The sequence below is a fragment of the Salmo salar genome, unplaced genomic scaffold (genome assembly GCF_905237065.1).
Source record: "Salmo salar unplaced genomic scaffold, Ssal_v3.1, whole genome shotgun sequence".
Lineage (NCBI taxonomy): Eukaryota > Metazoa > Chordata > Actinopteri > Salmoniformes > Salmonidae > Salmo > Salmo salar.
The window spans coordinates 26,151-50,751 of record NW_025548288.1 but is presented as its reverse complement, the minus strand read 5'-3'; the positions used below and the strand labels follow the sequence as shown (position 1 = coordinate 50,751).

The window sequence follows — 24,601 nt, the reverse complement described above, 5'->3', positions numbered from 1 at the left end:
ACCTATCCCTCTCTCCCTCCTCCCCTCTACCTCTACCTCCTCCCCTCTACCTCTCCCTCCTCCCCTCTCCACTTCATGTCCCAACACAGAAAGTCCGTGTTTAAGGAACAAGAGGAAGAAATGGACTTTACAGGTAGAAGACAAAAACATCAGAGGTTTGTAACGTTCTTTATAATTTAATGTAGAAAAGTGTTGTGGAGAAGTTAGGCTTTCATAGAGAGACAGATGATTTAAGGGAAACACACCTGAAGAATTGTAAAGTTAATACAATACTGATTTCAACTTTACAACATGAGAAGTTTAGTCTTATTTACATTGGTGTTGATTGATATTAATTAGCCTAATCAATATGATCCAATGTGATGTTATAGGCTACAGAGATATGAGGTAGAGTATTATTGGTAAAGGCGACTGACAGCACATTATCGTGATTATTATCCGCATGACGAAACTGCGTTAGAAGACGTGCATTGGAATTATGTAAAGCTGTCACTATAGAAACACTCTGTGTCGTCAAGTCAGTCAGGTAAATGTTACGAGAAACAATGGTCATAGAAACTATTTAAATGTAGGGCTAAATCAAAGGTGAAAATGCTTTCCTGCGACACGGATCAGGAAGGTGGTGGTCCGTCTTGCTCACTGCTGTGCGCTCGATATAAGTTGGCCGGCGCACCGTTGCGTAATGTTACCCACTGGTTAACTCGTTGTCAGAACACCTTTCTTCTGAATACAAGCCCCGGTACAACGGGCGAGAGAAACTGATCGCACCTCATGTTAACTCAAGCAGTGCATGGGTGTATTCACTAAGGGCATTATTCCAACGCCTTTTTTATACACGCCTTTCCTACGCACTTCTCATTAGTTTATATTCAGACTTACCTTATTAATAACGGGCTTTGCAGGCCTGGCTCCCTCGCGTGCGCTGAATAAATGTAATTTAACCGCTGAAAACACCCACTTACCGGCCAAGAGGTTTTCTGGTGGAGTTTTCATTCAACAGCGTTTTTACACAAAATATATTGATAAATAATAAATACAGCAGTTTGATTCATCCTGAAAGTTGTCATATTCAAGTTGAATCCATGAAACATTGGAAGGTGTAAAAAAGTATACAATAGGGGTTGATTAGGGAGGGGTCCTATACATCTACCCTAATTCTCACTAATCATGGAACTGTATAACAACGGTCCAGTCGTCGTGAACCGAGCACCGGGCTACAGGTTTAACCTGCTCCGTGGGGTCTGAGATCCATAACGATTCAAACAGGCCCACATTCTAATGCTAACGACACTCAGGAACAACTTACACTGACTTGACAGAGGAAAGAAAGGTGAACAGAATGGAATGATGCAAAATGTAAGATACAATTTGAAGAAAACGAACACTCAAGTGACAGTTATAAATGTATGTGGGTATTCCTGACCGTGGTTCTCGATAGTGGATGATATTTAATAACATGATACAAATTGTAAAATAAAACGGAGAAAAGCCCGGACATAGCCTATAATTAAAACATTCTGAAGCATACATCAACTTGGCAGGTTAAAGCGCGGGTGTTTAAAATTGCATCCACACCAATTATGAGGGCACACCAGTAGCGGTGCGGGGGTAAAATCGCTGTTAATTCACGTCTTTCAACCGTGAGATAGACTATGGGCCTAAAGGCCGAGACAAGAAGAAGACACAGTGGCAGAATAAATTCAACCACCACAAAACCGGAAAGCAACATCTTTCCGGTTAAATCCACACAGCATATTACATGTAACAGACATGACCTACAGACCTACAGACCTACAGACATGACCTACAGCATGGTCAAGCAAGGTTGTGTGTCTGACATTTTCTGACTACTAAACAACTATTGATTTAGAACCACAGAGAGTTACTGCACGTTGTAAAGAATGGTTCATGGTACTGATGTCTGTGCGTGTTCATACATGTAGAAAAAACATGTTGACTCACCCTACTTGTAGAGAAACACCAATGACATCCTCCTCTCTGTCATGTTGACAAAACGGTCTACCACTCTGTTATACAGTACACAGTCTATCACTCTGTTATACAGTACACTGTCTATCACTCTGTTATACAGTACACTGTCTATCACTCTGTTATACAGTACACGGTCTATCACTCTGTTATACAGTTGTCATGAAGTTGGCCTGTGGGTAAGGTTTATGACCCCCCCATAAATACCTTTCTCCCTTCCCTCTCTCTCTGACTCTACTGAAGGACTCTTGAATAGCCTTTGTTAAACATAGAGAGTCTGGGAACATCAAACAAGTGGGGGGAAAGGAACCATATTTCGGTAATAGAATCAGTTGAAAATATGCGTTGGTACTTAATGTATATGATATCTGTTCGGTTGTCATCTAAGACATTATGACTGATGACAGGACGACATAAACTGTATCTGGGAAAGTCAACACATTGTAGTTATCAGATTCACATGGAATTGTTGTGCAAATTAAATGTTTGAATATGAAACTATTGGTGATGAGATTAAATGTAATTTTAGCTTCCAAATGAGAGAATTGGGTTTTCATAAGGTTAGAGCCCTGCTCAATCAGTGGCCCGCCCCTGTGAAGAGACATGGGTTATAAACTATGAAACACACCCTTCTCCCCCTCCACTATATAAGCCCTTGACGAAAATGTAACCTCCTGTTTTGAGGACGATAGGACGACGGTCCATACGTTAAAAGGGACTAACATGTCAACTACAGAACTAAGCCAACCTCAGCGTGAGCTTTGGTTATGAATGGTATGAACTTTGAACTCTTATTCACTAAAGAAGTGAGACCTCCTAGCCGTTGAGTTAGCAGCGGCCGCTGTAAACGTGGGCTAGGAAAGAACAGATGACATATCCAGTCTAACACACAACGAAGATACTACAACGTATCCAATTTACCACCAGAGACATTCTTCCGAGGACAGGAAGATCTCTGTTGGCCAACACGGCCAGCATCTACGACCAACCTACGGAAGCGCAGCTCAGAGTAAATGTTTATTGCATTTTCCTTTTCCAAATGGGCGGTAATTTAGAATGCATAAGATACTGTATTTACGATAGCACAGCTTCTCCCTTTGTTCCTCAGTCTTCCCGCTCTTTCATTCAAGCCCAACCCCCTCTCTTTGTGTAACAAGCCATCATACAGGTTCCGTCCACCAGGGATGTTCTCTGTATGACATAATTAGCATTTTATGTATATATAATTCTGTGTGATTAGTTAGGTATTTAGTAAATAAATAATTAAACCCAATTTTGTATTGCTGATTCAACTTGTTAGCCAGGGTTCGTGAAGATAACCAAGAATTTACAAATTTCAGATGAGACTGAAATAAGGTGACGATTAATATTGACTGCTATTGATGTAAAATATTACTAGGTCTTTCAGAGATTATGCGGAAGATAACAGCTCTATAAACACTCTTTCGTGGTGCCCCGACTTTCTAGTTAATTACATTTACATGATTAGCTCAATCAGGTAATATTAATTACAGAGAAAGGATTTTATAGAATAGCATGTCATGCTTTCTCCTGTGAGATACATTCCGCCTCTTGTGAATTGAAGGACAATTATGAAGCACAGAGAGACGAAAGATACATTCTTTTATGTATAAAAAAAATTGTTGGTCAATTTTTTGGGGGGGAAGCCTGGCTTCGGTTGGTATAGAATAAATATCTCTCAGCTATGTTAACGGTCTGTAAAGTCTACTTGGTGAATGTTATAATGTCTACTACCGTCTGTCAATCTAAACTGTAACGTCTTTTTAGTTGTGTGTACCCCAGGTAGACTAGCTGTTGTTATGGAGTCAGAGGATCCAACCAGGTAGACTAGCTGTTGTTATGGAGTCAGGGGATCCAACCAGGTAGACTAGCTGTTGTTATGGAGTCAGGGGATCCAACCAGGTAGACTAGCTGTTGTTATGGAGTCAGGGGATTCAACCAGGTAGACTAGCTGTTGTTATGGAGTCAGGGGATCAACCAGGTAGACTAGCTGTTGTTATGGAGTCAGTTGATCCAACCAGGTAGACTAGCTGTTGTTATGTAGTCAAAGGATCCAACCAGGTAGACTAGCTGTTGTTATGGAGTCAGAGGATCCAACCAGGTAGACTAGCTGTTGTTATGGAGTCAGAGGATCCAACCAGGTAGACTAGCTGTTGTTATGGAGTCAGGGGATCCAACCAGGTAGACTAGCTGTTGTTATGGAGTCAGGGGATCCAACCAGGTAGACTAGCTGTTGTTATGGAGTCAGGGGATCCAACCAGGTAGACTAGCTGTTGTTATGGAGTCAGGGGATCCAACCAGGTAGACTAGCTGTTGTTATGGAGTCAGGGGATCCAACCAGGTAGACTAGCTGTTGTTATGGAGACAGGGGATCCAACCAGGTAGACTAGCTGTTGTTATGGAGACAGGGGATCCAACCAGGTAGACTAGCTGTTGTTATGGAGTCAGAGGATCCAACCAGGTAGACTAGCTGTTGTTATGGAGTCAGCTAATGGGGATCCAACCAGGTAGACTAGCTGTTGTTATGGAGTCAGCTAATGGGGATCCAACCAGGTAGACTAGCTGTTGTTATGGAGTCAGGGGATCCAACCAGGTAGACTAGCTGTTGTTATGGAGTCAGGGGAGCCAACCAGGTAGACTAGCTGTTGTTATGGAGTCAGAGGATCCAACCAGGTAGACTAGCTGTTGTTATGGAGTCAGAGGATCCAACCAGGTAGACTAGCTGTTGTTATGGAGTCAGGGGATCCAACCAGGTAGACTAGCTGTTGTTATGGAGACAGGGGATCCAACCAGGTAGACTAGCTGTTGTTATGGAGTCAGGGGATCCAACCAGGTAGACTAGCTGTTGTTATGGAGTCAGGGGATCCAACCAGGTAGACTAGCTGTTGTTATGGAGTCAGGGGATCCAATCAGGTAGACTAGCTGTTGTTATGGAGTCAGGGGATCCAACCAGGTAGACTAGCTGTTGTTATGGAGTCAGCTAATGGGGATCCAACCAGGTAGACTAGCTGTTGTTATGGAGTCAGGGGATCCAATCAGGTAGACTAGCTGTTGTTATGGAGTCAGGGGATCCAATCAGGTAGACTAGCTGTTGTTATGGAGTCAGGGGATCCAACCAGGTAGACTAGCTGTTGTTATGGAGTCAGGGGATCCAACCAGGTAGACTAGCTGTTGTTATGGAGACAGCCAATGGTGATCCAGGTCAAAGTAATAACAGATTGGACTGTTTAAATGCAACATGAAGTCTCTGTTTGAACTCTGACCTCAGACAGTAAAAGTGTTGTCATTGTTAATTGTTCTTCAACAATGTTCAGAAATATTGACCGTTCTGTTATTTCTTATTGTAGCTGAGTGAGCTGTGACTTACATCTAAAATGAGTCTCTCTGGGGAGAGAGAGGAGGGGACCACTGCCTCTAAAATGAGTCTCTCTGGGGAGAGAGAGGAGGAGACCACTGCCTCTAAAATGAGTCTCTCTGGGGAGAGAGAGGAGGAGACCACTGCCTCTAAAATGAGTCTCTCTGGGGAGAGAGAGGAGGGGACCACTGCCTCTAAAATGAGTCTCTCTGGGGAGAGCGAGGAGGGAACCACTGCCTCTAAAATGACTCAAGACACCAGTTCTAAGAGGTAAGCGATTAATTGTAAATATATACAGTTCTCTTAAAGCTAGATTCCTTAACGGTGAAACCATCTGTTTGGGATGTTACAACAACAAAGATGTTACTACAAACAACAAACACAGTTTTTTCCCCTCGGACATCGTTGCACACGCTGCCAGACGCTCTTCTCCCTCCGGTGTCAACAAATCACTGTTAATCAGATATGAGGAGTTAGAGAGTTAAATTTGGTCAACTCTGAATCAGTAGTGGTGCGTGGGTAAAATCACTGGGGAAGCCAAGCCTCCCCCAAAAAGCCATATTAAAACCCATGTGTTGTGATCATTTTGTTGTTTGCTCTATAACCTGTTAGTTCATATGCCTTGACACCGTGATATATAGGACTAAAGGCTGAGACAATAAGACACAGTGATATATAGGACTAAAGGCTGAGACAATAAGACACCGTGATATATAGGACTAAAGGCCTAGACAATAAGACACCGTGATATATAGGACTAAAGGCCTAGACAATAAGACACCGTGATATATAGGACTAAAGGCCTAGACAATAAGACACCGTGATATATAGGACTAAAGGCCTAGACAATAAGACACAGTGATATATAGGACTAAAGGCTGAGACAATAAGACACTGTGATATATAGGACTAAAGGCCTAGACAATAAGACACCGTGATATATAGGACTAAAGGCTGAGACAATAAGACACTGTGATATATAGGACTAAAGGCTGAGACAATAAGAAGACACAGTGGAATAAATTCAACCACACCTTTGTTTTATCACAAAACCGGATAGAAACCTCTGTCCAGTGAAGTCCACAAAGCATATTGTATTTAAGTAGAAAGATAATGTTGACTCACCCTACTTGTAAAGAAACACAAATGCCATCCTCCTGTCTTTCATGTTGACAAAACAGTCTATCACTCTGACACACAGTACCCACTTTTATGAATGAATGGTTGGATCAGAATGGCCGTTATAATCATTAGCCATTACAGAGAATTAAGTAAAACCACAAGTCCAAATCCCTATCTCCATCCATGGCTAATTTAGGAAAGGGCAAGATTTACCTAGCTGGCAAGCAAGCCACAACGAGGTGCAACAATTCAAGTTCTTCTGTCAATGAAATATGCTCTCAATGGGATTTGATAGTAGTGAAGCCATATCCAAACTGGCTTCCCTTGACACTGTTTTTTGTGCGCCAGGACCATTCACAGTTAAGCTCACTCAGTTTAGCTCAACGCTGATTGGCAAATTTTTGTATACTTTTTGTGTCAAGGAATGCCAGATGCTCTCTGGCTTCCCTTGTCTTCAATGCTACAGAGTACACAGTGGCAGAATACCTGACCAGCGTGACTGACCCAAAATTAAGGAAAGCTTTGACTATGTACAGACTCAGTGAGCATAGCCTTGCTATTGAGAGGCCACCATAGGCAGACCTGGCTCTTAACAGAAGACAGACTATGTGCACACTGCCCAATAAATGAGGTGGAAACTTCGCTGCACTTCCTAACCTCCTGCCAAATGTATGACCATATTAGAGACACATATTTCCCTCAGATTACAAAGACCCACAAAGAATTAAAAAACAAATCAAATTTTGATGAACTTCCATATCTACTGGGTGAAATACCACAGTGTGCCATCACAGCAGCACGATTTGTGACCTGTTGCTACAAGAAAAGGGCAACCAGTGAAGAACAAACACCATTGTAAATACAACCCATATTTATGTTTATTTATTTTCCCTTTTGTACTTTAACCATTTGTACATCGTTATAACACTGTACATTGCCATAATATAACATTTAACATGTATATTCCTTTGAAACGTGTGAGTGTAATGTTTACTGTCAATTTTTTATTGATTATTTCACTTTTGTTTATTATTTATTTCACTTGCTTTGGCAATGTAAACATATGTTTCCCATGCCAATAAAGCCCCTTGAATTGAATAGATGTCCTACATGTATAGAGACAGAGGGGGCGCTGTTTTGCTCACTCAGATGCTTTCTCCTCTGAGATACATTCAGCCTCTTGTGAATTGAAGGAACATTATGAAACGCAGAGAGACGAAAGATGAATGGTTTTATTTTTTGTATTTTTTTCTATTGGTCTATTTTTTGGGGAAGCCTGGCTTCCCTTGGCATCCATGCATACACGCCACTGCCCCGAGTTCAACTCGGGATACCCAGTACCACTAGGCGGCAGCGTAGTCTAGTGGTTAGAGTGTTGGACTAATAACCGAAAGGTTGCAAGATTGAATCCCTGAGCTGACAAGGTACAAATCTGTTGTTCTGCCCCTGAACAAGGCACTTAACCCACTGTTCCTAGGCCGTCATTGAAAATAAGAATTTGTTCTTAACTGACTTGCCTAGTTAAACAAAGTTAAAATGCCAGAAAAGTGTAATCTTTTAGCCAGGTACATTTCTATGGCAATGAATCCTTCAGAACTAACCTAAGTGTTATACTACGAAGCAAGCTACATCTACTCAGGCATTTATAAAGCTAGCCAGCTTCCGTTCCGTTAGCCAGCTTCCGTTAGCCAGCTTCCGTTAGCCAGCTTCCGTTAGCGTCACATTCCAGATCAGGCTTCATCCATACTAGGACGGTGGAAATTGCTCACCCGCCTGCTGCTATTAAAGCCAATTTCTGCTTGATCTGGCAATGTGGTGTACGGTTCGGAGGATCAGCCAGAAGAGGACTGGCCACCCCTCATAGCCTGGTTCCTCTCTAGGTGTCTTCCTAGGTTCTGGCCTTTCTAGGGAGTTTTTCCTAGCCACCGTGCTTCTACACCTGCATTGCTTGCTGTTTGGGGTTTTAAGCTGGGTTTCTGTACAGCACTTTGAGATATCAGCTGATGTATGAAGGGCTTTATAAATACATTTGATTTGATTTGCTCAGTTTAGCAACTGTGGAGCCTCCATAGGCTTGGAGGCCAAATTGAACTTTGTACGGCGATGCCATGCGCCTCCCATAGCTCCGTACAGCTCCGCATTGACATGATTGGTTGATGGTAGGTGGGGGTGGGAGATTTCTTCCTGCTCAACACCTCTGCTCTACTCATGAGCAGGCTTTTGACTGCTCGTGAATGAGGCACATTGCTAGTCGAACACCGAACACTTCGTTGAGATAATGCTGAAATATCAAATCCATGAGGCAGTAACACATTTTCATTTGTGCCGAAATCAAAATCAAAGAAAAGTTATCTAGCAAATTCAGCAGGCTATGTTGTGAAATAGGTTTTTTAGCAGTTCCGCCTTTTTTATTACTTACCGTTAATGCTGACTTTGGTGTGCTTATGAATGTAAAGCATCCTATCTGTTTAACAGCTTGTTGCGTTGTGGCTGTAGACATATCATCCATAGAAGGTTCTGGTAGGCCGTCATTGTAAATAAGAATTTGTTCTTAACTGACTTGCCTAGTTAAATAAAGATTAAATACAAAAATAAAGGCTCAGCATGGTCAATCTGACGTCTGCATTGGCCGTGCAGCATTTTACGGTGATACGGCCTATGCAGAAGTCAGGGTGTTCATACTTCCTGTTCTTCGAGGAGCAGTGCAGAGCTGTTGTCAAGGAAGTGAGTTTGTGTTTATACAGGACCTCCCGCCCCACCTACCGTCAAGCAATCATGTCAATGCAGAGCTATATGATTAATATAATCTTTAAATCAGTCATCTTCCTCAAATGAAGGGGAGGATGACCCAATCTGTGTGAGAGGAAGGGTATCTGATTTCATTGGTCCTCAACTAGTGGCTCAGACACTTCATTCAGGATAAGTGGAGTTAGCCCTGAGTTAACCTGCCTAAATGAAGAGTTCGGGGTTCGACTAGCCATGTGCGACACACAGTTATAAGCCTACTAGACTTAGCAGCGGGCGTATACACCATCACTGTATGGACGAAGCCGGACCTGGAATGTGAACCTAACTGAAGCTGGCTAGCTAACTGAAGCTGGCTAGCTACTGAGCTGGCTAGCGCTAACTGAAGCTAGCTGCTAACTGAAGATGACTAGCTGCTAACTGAAGATGGCTAGCTGCTAACTGAAGATGGCTAGCTGCTAACTGAAGATGGCTAGCTGCTAACTGAATGGCTAGCTGCTAACTGAAGATGGCTAGCTTTATAAAAGACACAGTAGAAACCACTCAGTGCTGCTGTTTTCCCAAATGCGGATTCACTTAAAAATTAAACATCAGGAATTATACAGTAGAAGGTCCATTATACAGTTGTTAAAATGAAGTAGATGAGGTATTGATGTGATATTGATGAGGTGATCTGTCTCCCTGTTTTGTTCAGTGTCCAGAAGCCCAGTTCAGAGTCACCTACAACCAGCCTGTTATCAATGAAGAGTGATCAGCCACCTGCTTTCAGCCAGGAACCATTACCAGATGACAATAAGGAAGTGGAGAGTTTGGACAGTGAGGATGTATTAAAGATCACACACAACCTTCTGGACAGAAGAAGTAAGACTGTGTTTCATACAATATTACAAAGTATGGTTCACACTGTTGGATTCGACATTTTGAACATTGAGATATTAAATAAATGATAGAGAAGAAGCATAGAATATCTGTAGAAAGACAGATAGCTGTGGAATGTGTTGGGGGACGGGAGCAGAGCACCGTGTTGATACAGGGGAGACAGATGGACATCTGTGGATAAGATGAAGGAGGTGTTGAGGTCAGGAGGTGAGGACAGATTCTCTTAAGAGAGTAATAAGGGTTTGGTTTCCTGTTTCTCTTCCTGTAGAACCATAAGATGAAAGGATTGAAGAAGAGTGTTTTTATTTTACCTTTATTTAACTAGGCAAGTCAGTTAAGAACAAATTCTTATTTTCAATGACGGCCTAGGAACAGTGGGTTAACTGCCTTGTTCAGGGGCGGGAACGACAGATTTTTACCTTGTCAGCTCAGGGATTCAATCTTGCAACCTTTCGGTTACTAGTCCAATGCTCTAACCACTAGGCTACCCTGCCGTTTTAAGAGGGATATAAATATCTGGATGGGACAAATGTTGGGTTGTCTGAATTACAGCTGTACAGAACCTTTGGGAAGAATTAAACTTGGTTACAGGTTCTCTAGTGTGCGTGGGTTATTTACTCTGAAAAATAAGAACGTAACACACACACATTAACTGATTAGTCCCAACTCTCATTGTTTTCCTACAGGTCAAACTCTGCTGACAGTCCAACAAGACATCAAGGCTAAACTGAAACACAAGTATCAACACATATCTGAAGGAATTGGACACCATGGAAACCAAAGTCTGTTCAAGGACATCTACACAGAGCTCTACATCACAGAGGGTGGAAGTGGAGGGCTCAATAATGAACATGAGGTTAGACAGATAGAGATGGCATCCAAGAAGCAAACCACACAAGAGACACCAATCAAATGCGACATCTTCAAGCCTTTACCTGGACAAGACAAACCTATCAGAACTGTGCTGACAAAAGGAATCGCTGGCATTGGAAAAACAGTCTCTGTGCAGAAGTTCCTCCTTGACTGGGCAGAGGGAAAAGCAAATCAGGACGTTCATTTCATGTTTCCTCTTCCTTTCCGTGATCTGAACCTGAAAAAGGACCAATACAGTCTGATGCAACTTCTTTCCCACTACTTCTCAGAGCTGAAAGAGATTGACAGCATTGAAGATGGTGAAACCAAAACTGTTTTCATTTTTGATGGTCTGGATGAGTGTCGACTTCCTCTAGACTTCAAAAACAATGAGAAGTGCTGTGATGTCACGAAGCCAACCTCAGTGGACGTGCTGCTGACAAACCTCATCGAGGGGAATCTGCTTCCATCTGCTCTCCTCTGGATAACCACACGACCTGCAGCAGCCAATCAGATCCCTCCTGAGTGTGTTGACCAGGTGACAGAGGTACGAGGGTTCAATGAGCGACAGAAGGAGGAGTACTTCAGGAAGAAAATCACAGATCAGAATCTGGCCAATGATATCATCAAACACATGAAGACATCAAGGAGCCTCCACATCATGTGCCACATGCCAGTCTTCTGTTGGATATCAGCCACTGTCCTTGAGATGATACTGAAAGAGGCAGAGAAGGATGAAGTCCCCAAAACTCTGACCCAGATGTACTCACACTTCATTCTCATCCAAATCACTTTGAAGAACAGGAAGTACAACAAATCCACAGAAACAAACCCAAAGGAACTGTCTCAGTCAGACAAAGAGATGATCCTGAAACTGGCCAAGCTGGCTTTCCAACAGCTGCAGAAGGGCAACCTGATCTTCTATGAGGAGGACCTGAGAGAGTGTGGCCTTGATGTCACAGAGGCATCAGAGTACTCAGCATTGTGTACAGAGATCTTTAAAGAAAAATCTGGGCTGTACCAAGAGAAGGTCTACAGCTTTGTGCATCTGAGCATTCAGGAGTTTCTAGCAGTAGTGCATGCTTTAGAATCATGTCTGGACAAGAAGGAAAATGTTTTCTCCTCCGCTAGTGGTGGTGAGGAGAAGGAGTCAATCCAGTTGTCTGACTTACACAGGAGAGCAGTGGACCAGGCCTTGAAGAGTGAGAATGAACACCTGGACCTGTTCCTCCGCTTCCTTCTGGGTCTATCACTGGAGTCCAATCAGAATCTGTTACGAGGCCTTCTGACACAGACAGGAAGTACAACACAGAGCAATAAGAAAACAGTTGAGAGAACAGTCAGGTACCTTTCAGACAAGATCGAGGAGGAATCCTCACCAGAAAGGATCATCAACTTGTTCCACTGTCTGAATGAACTTGGTGCCAACTCTCTAGTTGAAGACATGCAGACCTCCCTGCGATCAGGAACTCTTTCAGAAACAAGACTAAAACCTGACCAATGTTCAGCCCTGGCCTACCTGTTACTGATGTCAGAGGAGGTGCTGGAGGAGTTTGACCTGAAGACATACAACACATCAGAGGAAGGTTATCAGAGGTTGCTGCCAGTAGTGAAAACCTGCAAGAGAGCACTGTAAGTTCTGTTATTGAATTGATGTATACAGTCGTGAACAAAAGTTTTGAGAATGACACAAATAGTAATTTTCACAAAGTCTGCTGCCTCAGTTTGAATGATGGCAATTTGCATATACTCCAGAATGTTATGAAGAGTGATCAGATGAATTGCAATTAATTGCAAAGTCCCTCATTGCCATGCAAATTAACTCAATCCCCCAAAAACATTTCCACTGCATTTCAGCCCTGCCACAAAAGGACCAGCTGACATCATGTCAATGATTCTCTCGTTAACACAGGTGTGAGAGTTGACGAGGACAAGGCTGGAGATCACTCTGTCATGCTGATTGAGTTCAAATAACAGACTGGAATCTTCAAAAGGAGTGTGGTGCTTAGAATCATTGTTTTTCCACTGTCAAATGGGGCGGCAGGGTAGCCTAGTGGTTGGAGTGTAGGACTACTAACTGAAAAGTTGCAAGTTTTAATTTAATATTTGAAATTAATATTTGTGTCGTTCTCAAAACTTTTGTCCACGACTGTACAGTATCATTATAATGAAGGATTTGTATATCTAACAGATTATCTCCTTTCTGCAGACTGAATGGCTGTGAACTCACATATGTATCCTGTGAGACTCTGTCTTCAGCTCTGCAGACACCAAACTCCCCCTGAGAGAACTGGACCTCAGCTACAATGACCTGGGAGACAGAGGAGTGGAGCTGCTCTGTGTTGGACTAACCAGTCCACTCTACAACATACAGACACTAGTGTGAGCTTACTATCTTCAGTATTAGTTATTATGTGGATGTTTTAAACATGTGTTAATCATGTGCTCTTCTGCCCTCTAGTCTAGGTCAGTGTGGTCTGACAGAGGGTTGCTGTTCAGATCTGGCCTCAGTCCTGAGTTCACCCAACTCACAACTGAAACAACTGGAGCTGAGAGACAATGACCTGCAGGACTCAGGAGTTACACTGCTGTCTGCTGGACTGGAGGATCCAGACTGTAAACTACACACACTGAGGTGTGTGTGTGTGTGTGTGTGTGTGTGTGTGTGTGTGTGTGTGTGTGTGTGTGTGTGTGTGTGTGTGTGTGTGTGTGTGTGTGTGTGTGTGTGTGTGTGTGTTGCAAGCGTTCAAATTTGTCCTCTACTCCCCTCTAGTCTAGGTCAGTGTGGTCTGACAGAGGGTTGCTGTTCACATCTGGCCTCAGTCCTGAGTTCACCCAACTCACAACTGAAACAACTGGAGCTGAGAGACAATGACCTGCAGGACCCAGGAGTTACACTGCTGTCTGCTGGACTGGAGGATCCAGACTGTAAACTACACACACTGGGGTAAGTACAGCTGTTTCAGTCAGGTCTGTACTGAGCTGAGTTACACTGCTGTCTGCTGGACTGGAGGATCCAGACTGTAAATTACACACACTGGGGTAAGTACAGCTGTTTCAGTCAGGTCTGTACTGAGCTGAGTTACACTGCTGTCTGCTGGACTGGAGGATCCAGACTGTAAACTACACACACTGGGGTAAGTACAGCTGTTTCAGTCAGGTCTGTACTGAGCTTAGTAAAACAAATACTCTGAAAATCTAATATTTCATCACAATGTTTGTTTCATGGACAATTGGATGGGTGACCTACAAGATGATTGACACCAGTACACCAACCTAGACAGCTGTTGTGTGTCTCTCTGTAGGCTGTCTGGCTGTCTGGTCACAGAGGAGGGCTGTGCTGCTCTGTCTTCAGCTCTGAGGTCAAACCCCTCCCACTTGAAAGAGCTGGACCTGATCTACAATCACCCAGGAGACTCTGCAGGGGGACTGCTTTCAGCTGCTCTGGTGGATCGCACATATAAACTGATGAAGCTGAAGTAAGTCACAATAGATGTCCTAATAGTGTGAGCTGCGTTTGTGTCATATGTACAGTCGTGGCCAAAGGTTTTGAGAATGACACAAATATTAATTTCCACAAAGTTTGCTGCTTCAGTGTCTTCAGATATTTTTGTCAGATGTTACTATGGAATACTGAAGTATAATTACAAGCATATCATAAGTGTCAAAGGCTTTTATTGACAATTACATGAAGTTGATGCAAAGAGTCAATATTTGCGGTATTGACCCTTCTTTTTCAAGACCTCTGCAATCCGCCCTGGCATCCTGTCAATTAACTTCTGGGCCACATCCTGACTGATGGCAGCCCATTCTTGCATAATCAATGCTTGGAGTTTGTCAGAATTTGTGGGGTTTTGTTTGTCCACCGGCCTCTTGAGGATTGACCACACGTTCTCAATGTGATTCAGGTCTGGGGAGTTTCCTGGCCATGGACCCAAAATATCGATGTTTTGTTCCCCGAGCCACTTAGTTATGACTTTTGCCTTATGGCAAGGTGCTCCATCATGCTGGAAAATGGCATTGCTCGTCACCAAACTGTTCCTGGATGGTTGGGAGAAGTTGCTCTCTGAGGATGTGTTGCTACCATTCTTGATTCATGTCTGTGTTCTTAGGCAAAATTGTGAGTGAGCCCACTCCCTTGGCTGAGAAGCAACCCCACACATGAATGGTCTCAGGATGTTTTACTGTTGGCATGACACAGGACTGATGGTAGCGCTCACCTTGTCTTCTCCGGACAAGCTTTTTTTCCGGATGCCCCAAACAATCGGAAAGGGGATTCATCAGAGAAAATGACTTTACCCCAGTCCTCAGCAGTCCAATCTCTGTACGTTTTGCAGAATATCATTCTGTCCCTGATGTTTTTCCTTGAGAGAAGTGGCTTCTTTGCTGCCCTTCTTGACACAAGCCATCCTCCAAAAGTCTTCTCCTCACTGTGCGTGCAGATGCACTCACACCTGCCTGCTGCCATTCCTGAGCAAGCTCTGTACTAGTGGTGCCCTGATCCCGCAGCTGAATCAACTTTAGGAGACGGTCATGGTGCTTGCTGGACTTTCTTGGGCACCCTGAAGCCTTCTTCACAACAATTGAACTGCTCTCCTTGAAGTTCTTGATGATCCGATAAGTGGTTGATTTAGGTGCAATCTTCCTGGCAGCAATATCCTTGCCTGTGAAGCCCTTTTTGTGCAAAGCAATGATGACGGCACGTGTTTCCTTGCAGGTAACCATGGTTGACAGAGGAAGAACAATGACTCCAAGCACCACCCTCCTAAGCTTCCAGTCTGTTATTCGAACTCAATCAGCATGACAGAGTGATCTCCAGCCTTGTCCTTGTCAACACTCACACCTGTGTTAACGAGAGAATCACTGACATGATGTCTGCTGGTCCTTTTTTGGCAGGGCTGAAATGCAGTGGAAATGTTTTTTGGGGATGCAGTTCATTTGCATGGCAAAGAGGGACTTTGCAATTAATTGCAATTCATCTGATCACTCTTCATAATATTCTGGAGTATATGCAAATTGTCATCATACAAACTGAGGCAGCAGACTTTGTGAAAATTAAAATTAGTGTCAATCTCAAAAACTTTTGGCCACGACTGTAGTGTAGTAGGTTCAGTAACATGAGGACATGATGGTAGTATTAAGAGGAAGTTTACTCAGCAGGCTTAGCACTCCAACACAGCATACATCATCACCACATGAATACTATTGTTTTGCATCTCTGATATCCTGTTGGAATTGTAATCCGTTCTGTATGCAGTAGATAGGATATAATAATTGTATGTCTCTAGTAATGAATTGTACTCCGTTCTGTATGCAATAGGTGGGATAGAATACCTGTATGTCTCTAGTAATGAATTGTACTCCGTTCTGTATGCAGTGGGTAGGATAGAATACCTGTATGTCTCTAGTAATGAACTTGGATAGTGCACCAGAACACAACAATGTGGTTTAAATGTTGACTGCTTTATTAGGTCTTTTTCAGTCAATAACCTGTTTCTCCTACAGTGTGAATCATGGTGGAGAGTGCAGGCTGAAATCAGGGCTGAGGAAATGTAAGTCTCTTCAATCCTAATTAACTGCATAATCAGAAGCATAGTAACTATTCAATACTTGTTCTGTACCTACAAAACAACATTTTACATTCACATGTGGTTCGATTAAACTCTCCTGTTGTCTATAGATGCATGTCATCTCACCCTCGACCCAAATACAGCAAACCCACACGTGGTACTGTCTGAGGGGAACAGGAAGGTGACACGGGTGGAAGAGAGGCAGCATTATGAAGACCATCCAGACAAATTTGATTGTCTTCCCCAAGTTCTCTGCAGAGAAGGCTTATCTGGATCTCGTTATTACTGGGAGGTGGAGAGGGATGGTAGCATGGCTGTCGTTGGTGTGGTGTACAAAGGAATGAAGAGGAAGGGAAGGGGGGTTGACAGTGACATTGGAGCCAATAGGGAGTCCTGGTGTTTACTCTGCTCTCATAGTGGTTATTGCTTTTACCATCCTGGAGTCTGTAGCAGAGTCGTCCCTGGTCCTGTTTCTAACAGAGTTGGAGTGTATCTGGACTGGCCAGCTGGTACATTGTCCTTCTATAGTGTGTCCTCCTCTGGTACACTGACACACCTTTACACAGAACACACCACATTCACTGAACCCCTCTATCCTGGGTTTGGGGTTTCCTCCTCCTCTTCCTCAGTGACCCTGTGTCAGATAGATGACCAACACATTCAGAGGTGAGTCATATAGCAATGTTTATCATTTGTTTTCCTCTGGAATCATTTCTATAATTACATTAGTAGTGGTGTGTTTTAATGTGTTCTGTTGGACCTACAGACAGTTAGATTAGTAGTAGTGGTGTGTTTTAATGTGTTCTGATGGACCTACAGACAGTTAGATTAGTAGTAGTGGTGTGTTTTAATGTGTTCTGTTGGACCTACAGACAGTTAGATTAGTAGTAGTGGTGTGTTTTAATGTGTTCTGTTGGACCTACAGACAGTTAGATTAGTAGTAGTGGTGTGTTTTAATGTGTTCTGTTGGACCTACAGACAGTTAGATTAGTAATAGTGGTGTGTTTTAATGTGTTCTGTTGGACCTACAGAAATGGACCTACAGACCATGGTGGAGAGTGTTGGATCAAGCCTGGACCTGAGAAACGTGAGTGTTAACTGATAATTGTTTTTAAATCAAAATATTTTTAAAGCGTTCATTATAGTTAAGTCCCAGGCAAGGAACACAATCATGATCTATTTGGTCAAAACAAACTTAAAGGTAGAGTCAGCGATATGACGTAGATGCTCAAACTAAACAGCATAGTGGGTCAATTTCTACAACAACTAAGAGCATTGTACCGCAAGGCTAAACTTCTCCGCTGTTTTGGTCCCGTGACTACCACTCTGTAAGAGAGTGAAGAGAACCCTTCCACATAGGCAGATACTGTGTGTGACTGTGTGAGAGAGAAGTCAGGCATCTTGCTCATCACAATATCTGTGGTGCTGCTCGTACATCATAATTTATCTGACTCTACCTTTAAGCTCTCATCCTAGGATCTACCAGAAATCAGACCCCAACATCTACAAAACATGGACCAGAACGATGTTGTTTCCTGCTTCCACAAACATGAATTAATATAACACTAATGTCAGATTATGGTATGCTAATGAGTGTACATTCTGAGACTGTTGATCACTTATATTTATTTTTATTACAAGTCTATTTAATAATTATTAATTCATTATCACATGAGATTGTCTCATTTTAAATAACAACTACTTTTGACTTCAGGGATTCCTCAGAGCTGTAAGACTTGTGACCATGTTGAGGTAAGTCATAATGTCAATTTTTACTTTTACATACCTGCAGGAGTCAGGTACAGTCTCAAAGCCAGGTGTGTACTGACCAACCATTCATACTGGGATATAGACAGTCCTGTGTTCTGTTTGTAGTCATGCAGGATTTTAGCTGGTGTTATATTTTGTCATTAGACAGTTTAATTGATAAATCACCAGCATTCCATGTAACATTGAATACATACATTAGATTAGTTACTTTGGTTAATGGGCCAGTTTCCCAGACACAGATTAAGTCTAGTCCTGGACCTTAAAGAACTTTCTATTGAAACTTCCATTGAGCATGCTTTAAGTCCAGCACTAGACTCAAACGGTGTCCAGGAAACTGGCCCCATATATATTACTGACACGCTTGTCCTTGTTCAGGACTCCACACACTGGCTTCAGATTGAGCCCTTGACTTCCACTGTCCAGGGAGTGACAATGTTCAGGTAAAATAACTACTTTTAACATTTCATTCCACCTGCTAGTGTATTTCCCCATTACCTTTGGGAATAGTCTTCGATTCCAACCTCTCCATTTGACCATTGACCCTCTCTACCATATCTTATTGTTGCCCTCAGACACAGGACACCCAAAGGGAGTTATGAGTGCACAGTGTCTGGGCTCCGCTGGCTGTGTGAGAGAGATGTCATTCTGAAGTCCTGGCTAAATTCCCAATCTGGCCTTCAAACCATCATAGCTACCTAATCATCCCCAGCTTCCAATTGGCTCATTTATCCCCTCTCCTCTCCCCTGCAACTCTTCCCCAGGTCGTTGCTGTACAAAATAATCTCTTCTCTGTCAACTTTCCTGATAAAATAAAGGTTAAATCAATAACAATGGTGTTGACAAAATGGATTGCTCAGTGAGCTGCATGTTGTGTGAATTATGAGACTACATTGTTCTGACTACTACATTGCTCATTTTGTAGGCTGTTCAGGAACGGGAGAAAGATCAGGTGTCCCAAGGATATTCAGAATTTCTCCTGTCAAGTCCAAACAGGCCCTTAAAGCTGAACAGTTGGTTTGCGCTCAAGAATCCCCACTCCACTTCCATCTATCCAGAGGTGCAGTTTTAGCAGGCTGAGGACATGAATCTGTCATATTGTATATGAATAACTGGAATATCATTCTATTTCACTCTCTCTCTCTCTCTCTCTCTCTGTCTGTCTGTTGTCTCAATCGTTGCACCATATGGCCTTCTACAGAAGATTCAGCTGTTACCTGCAGACACCACACCAAGCTGTTGTAAGATGATAATGGGAAACACAGGGGTTGACATTGAGATGGAGTTAATCGGGGAAGATGAGAGGACAGTATGGAAATCAGTGGTATCAAAAGGTAAGAAATACTAGACATAAACAGTATGTCAATCATCAACGTCCTTTTCTAACAGATGCTATTAAAATGTTTTATGATATTTTCTGTTGTTTGTTTTTCAGATGAATACAGCAAAGACTCTCATCCAATATGTAAGTTTGTTTTTGTGGACGAGGTTACAGAGCTAACGTCTCTTCAAGTTGTGATGAAGGACACTGATGAAGGTCTTCGTGAGTCATGTTCAGTGGGGTGATGAAGGTCTTCATGAGTCATGTTCAGTGGGGTGATGAAGGTCTTCATGAGTCATGTTCAGTGGGGTGATGAAGGTCTTCATGAGTCATGTTCAGTGGGGTGATGAAGGTCTTCATGAGTCGTGTTCAGTGGGGTGATGAAGGTCTTCATGAGTCATGTTCAGTGGGGTGATGAAGGTCTTCATGAGTCATGTTCAGTGGGGTGATGAAGGTCTTCATGAGTCATGTTCAGTGGGGTGATGAAGGTCTTCATGAGTCATGTTCAGTGGGGTGATGAATGTCTTCATGAGTCATGTTCAGTGGGGTGATGAAGGTCTTCATGAGTCGTGTTCAGTGGGGTGTAATGATATAGAACATTGACAGTTTTGCAGGGCTCTGTATTTCTATCTGCATCACATTTTATTGTGTTACAAAGTGGGATTAAAAGGGATTTAATTGTAATTTTTGTAGACAATCTCCACAAAATACTGTGTAATGTCAAAGAACATACAGTTGAAGTCGGAAGTTTACAAACACTTAGGTTGTGGTTGTGGCAAAATGGCTTAAGGACAACAAAGTCAAGGTATTGGAGTGGCCATCACAAAGCCCTGACCTCAATCCTATAGAAAATTAGTGTGCAGAACTGAAAAAGCGTGTGCGAGCAAGGAGGCCTACAAACCTGACTCACTTACACCAGCTCTGTCAGGAGGAATGGGCCAAAATTCACCCAACTTATTGTGGGAAGCTTGTGGAAGGATACCCGAAACGTTTGACCCAAGTTAAACTATTTAAAGGCAATGCTACCAAATACTAATTGAGTGTATGTAAACGTCTGACCCACTGGGAATGTGATGAAAGAAATAAAAGCTGAAGTAAATAATTCCCTCTACGATTATTCTGACATTTCACATTCTTAAAATGAAATGGTGATCCTAACTGACCTAAGATAGGGAATTTCTACTAGGATTAAATCTCAGGAATTGTGAAAAACTGAGTTTAAAGTGGTCCACTTTGACATTACAGAGTATTTTCAGTAGATTGTTGACAAAACATTACAATTAAATCCAATTTAATCCCACTACATAACACAATAGAGAAATCCAAGGGGTATGAATACTTTTGCAAGGCTCTGTATGTTATGTAGAATAGACAATCGTGTCAGCCAGGGTAGGTGTCAATTCCAAATAAATCAGTAAATTTAAAAAAATGTTGTTTTAAACTGACTGACTTGAATCTGAATTGACTACAACCCTGGAGTCAGCTCTATACAAGAAATGACTATCAGGGGAATGATAACTGGAGAGACTGTTAGATGTAGAAACAGCTGCTGTTCACCCTAAAGACATATTAATTTAATTCACCCCCTTTCAGCATTAACACTCCCTGGGATTCCTGCTGAGGAGTTTCTGAAGAAACACAGGGCTGAACTCATTCAGGGAGTCAAAAACCCAATGCCAATAGCAGATGATCTGTCGTCAAAGAGCATGATTGGTGATGAAGAGTACTCCAGAATAAAAGCTGAAACAACTGAACAGGACCGAATGAGAGAACTACTGAATGCAGTCCTCCCTAAAGGACCAGAAGTGACGGGAGCTTGTCTCAAAGCTCTCATTGAACATGAACGCCATCTTGTTAAGCACTTGAGTGAATCTAGGTAAGACAGTTTAATTTGATCCCTTCCTTGAATATGTGGAATGATTAAATATAGGTCAAATAAAAACATAGCTACCCAGATCAAAGAGAAAGTATTTTTCAGAATGGAAGCATGTTTTTGTGTTGCTGCCTGTAATAAATGACTCTTATTATATTTGTATCATAGGACCATCATCACATCATTATCTCAGGTGTATCATAGGACCATCATCACATCATTATCTCAGGTGTATCTCACTACTCATTCTTCTCCATACTTTCTGATCTCTCTCTTCCCTTCTCCTCCATCCTCTGTCTTGTAGCACCTAATCTGAAGATGCTGAGGCCTGTCTCCTAGTCTGTGGACAAAGACACTTCTTCAACTAATCTGAAGATGCTGAGGCCTGTCTCCTAGTCTGTGGACAAAGACACTTAAATGATTGTAAGGGAAATGTTAATGTTTGCTATTCTTTTAACACATTTCTGTGTTTTATTAATTTGCTGTTCTATAAACCAATGTGTGTGTTCATCAAGTGTCTGACTGTACAATCCTCACTATCAGTAGCTGTAATTTGGCATTAAGCCCAGATGTTGTTTTGAGAAGGAGATATCTCAGTTTCAAGGTCTCATCTTAGAGAGAAGAAGACTGGTGAGGTGTTGGTCTGTTAAATGTTATGAACCAGTATTGGTCTGTTAAATGTTATGAACCAGTATTGGTCTGTTAACCTGTTAGGGCTAGGGGGCAGCATTGACACGGCTGGATAAAAAACATACCCGATTTAATCTGGTTACCACTCCTACTCAGTAACTAGAATATGCATATACTTATTACATATGGATAGAAAACACCCTAAATTTTCTAAAACTGTTTGAATGGTGTCTGTGAGTATAACAGAACTCAAATGGCAGGTCAAAACCTGAGAGATTCCTTTACAGGAAGTGGCCTGTCTGACCATTTCTGGAACTTCTTTGCCATCTCTATCATTTACTAAGGATCTCTGCTCTAACGTGACACTTCCCACGTCTTCCATAGGCTCTCATAGCCCGGGAAAAAGAGAATGTCGTCATTCCAGCCCCAGGCTGAAACACATTATCGCCTTTCTCAAGTGGCCCATCAAGAGACACTAGCTTATGCGCGTGACCCCGACCGCCCCGCCTTTGGGATTTTTTCCTCTGTTTGCCGAAAAGGAGATTCCCTGTCGGAATATTATCGCTTTTCTACGAGAAAAATGACGTAAAAATTGATTTTAAACAGCGGTTGACATGCTTCGACGTACGGCAATGGAATACTTTGAATTTTATTGTCAGGAATTGCGCCAAGCGCGACACTTCTTTACTATTTCGGATAGTGTCTGGAACGCATACGAACAAAACGCCGCTATTCGGATATAACGATGGATTATTTTGGACCAAACCAACATTTGTTATTGAAGTAGACGTCCTGGGTGTGCATTCTGACGAAGACAACAAAAGGTAATGACATTTTTATAATAGTAAATATGATTATGGTGAGTGCTAAACTTGCCGGGTGTCTAAATAAGCGAGCCCGTGATGCCTGGGCTATGTACTTAGAATATTGCAAAATGTGCTTTCACCAAAAGCTATTTTAAAATCGGACATATCGAGTGCATAGAGGAGGTCTGTATCTATAATTCTTAAAATAATTGTTATGCTTTTTGTGAACGTTTATCGTGAGTAATTTAGTAAAATGTTAGCGAATTCCCGTAAGTTTGCGGGGGGTATGCTAGTTCTGAACGTCACATGCTAATGTAAAAAGCTGGTTTTTGATATAAATATGAACTTGATTGAACAAAACATGCATGTATTGTATAACATAATGTCCTAGGGTTGTCATCTGATGAAGATCATCAAAGGTGAGTGCTGCATTTAGCTGTCTTCTGGGTTTTGGTGACATTATATGCTGGCTTGAAAAATGGGTGTCTGATTATTTCTGGCTTGGTACTCTGCTGACATAATCTAATGTTTTGCTTTCGTTGTAAAGCCTTTTTGAAATCGGACAGTGTGGTTAGATTAACGAGAGTCTTATCTTTAAATGGCTGTAAAATAGTCATATGTTTGAGAAATTGAAGTAATAGGATTTTGAAGATTTTGAAAATCGCGCCACAGGCTGGCAGTGGATGTTACGTAGGTGGGACGAATTCGTCCCGCCGGTCCCATAGAGGTTAAATGTTATGAACCAGTATTGGTCTGTTAAATGTTATGAACCAGTATTGGTCTGTTAAATGTTATGAACCAGTATTGGTCTGTTAAATGTTATGAACCAGTATTGGTCTGTTAAATGTTATGAACCAGTATTGGTCGGTCACATGAATGAAACAAAATGGTAATGATTCATGAATTATGCTAAACTATGCAAATATAACTTGTCTGTGTATAGCCGTATATAAGACAACTGCTGGGTCTGACCAGGGAGAGCTCTTGATTGACATGTGTTCTATGGTACATTGAGTTGGGTCTGACCAGGGAGAGCTCTTGATTGACATGTGTTCTATGGTACACTGAGTTGGGTCTGACCAGGGAGAGCTCCTGATTGACGTGTTCTATGGTACATTGAGTTGGGTCTGACCAGGGAGAGATCCTGGTTGACATGTGTTCTATGGTACATTGAGTTGGGTCTGACCAGGGACAGATCCTGATTGACATGTGTTCTATGGTACATTGAGTTGGGTCTGACCAGGGAGAGATCCTGATTGACATGTGTTCTATGGTACATTGAGTTGGGTCTGACCAGGGAGAGATCCTGATTGACATGTGTTCTATGGTACATTGAGTTGAGTCTGCCCAGGGAGAGATCCTGATTGGTTGGAACCTCTCCAGCTCGCTGACAATAAACAATGATTCATTTCAGATTGACTTCGAGTGTCTCTGTGTGAAAGAATTTCCACAACATGATTTTGAAAACACAATTAAGGGAATGAACTGGAATGATCTCTTGTCCTATACAGATGGAGAGGCTGATAGTCAGGCTAGTCAAAGATACACACCACCACGTTGACATCTTGACCAAAGACCTTCCTTAGATTCTTTATGGGATTACAACTCACTCTGTCTAAAGGAAGTGAGGAAATGGACTCACTAAAGAGGATCGCTGAGAGGGCAGAGAAG

At 42.3% G+C, this 24,601-nt stretch overlaps 2 protein-coding genes across 2 annotated transcripts; both read left to right on the top strand.

Moving 5' to 3' along the window:
- The first annotated feature begins 68 nt into the window (after positions 1-68).
- LOC123732834 (protein NLRC3-like) lies at positions 69-13,145 on the top strand. Its single transcript, XM_045712174.1, has 5 exons — positions 69-155; positions 5,358-5,635; positions 9,927-10,093; positions 10,798-12,595; positions 12,876-13,145. The coding sequence occupies exons 2-5, from the start codon at positions 5,385-5,387 to the stop codon at positions 12,886-12,888; spliced, it is 2,229 nt and encodes a 742-aa protein (XP_045568130.1). The 5' UTR covers positions 69-155; positions 5,358-5,384; the 3' UTR covers positions 12,889-13,145.
- LOC106591436 (uncharacterized) lies at positions 12,996-24,343 on the top strand. The gene is made up of 17 exons (XM_045712173.1): positions 12,996-13,027; positions 13,223-13,345; positions 13,425-13,598; positions 13,737-13,910; positions 14,269-14,442; positions 16,469-16,515; positions 16,644-17,199; positions 17,565-17,620; positions 18,248-18,285; positions 18,679-18,743; positions 18,876-19,064; positions 19,226-19,360; positions 19,502-19,634; positions 19,736-19,765; positions 21,215-21,497; positions 21,799-22,167; positions 23,658-24,343. The coding sequence occupies exons 1-11, from the start codon at positions 12,996-12,998 to the stop codon at positions 19,000-19,002; spliced, it is 1,566 nt and encodes a 521-aa protein (XP_045568129.1). The 3' UTR covers positions 19,003-19,064; positions 19,226-19,360; positions 19,502-19,634; positions 19,736-19,765; positions 21,215-21,497; positions 21,799-22,167; positions 23,658-24,343.
- The last annotated feature ends 258 nt before the right edge of the window (positions 24,344-24,601 follow it).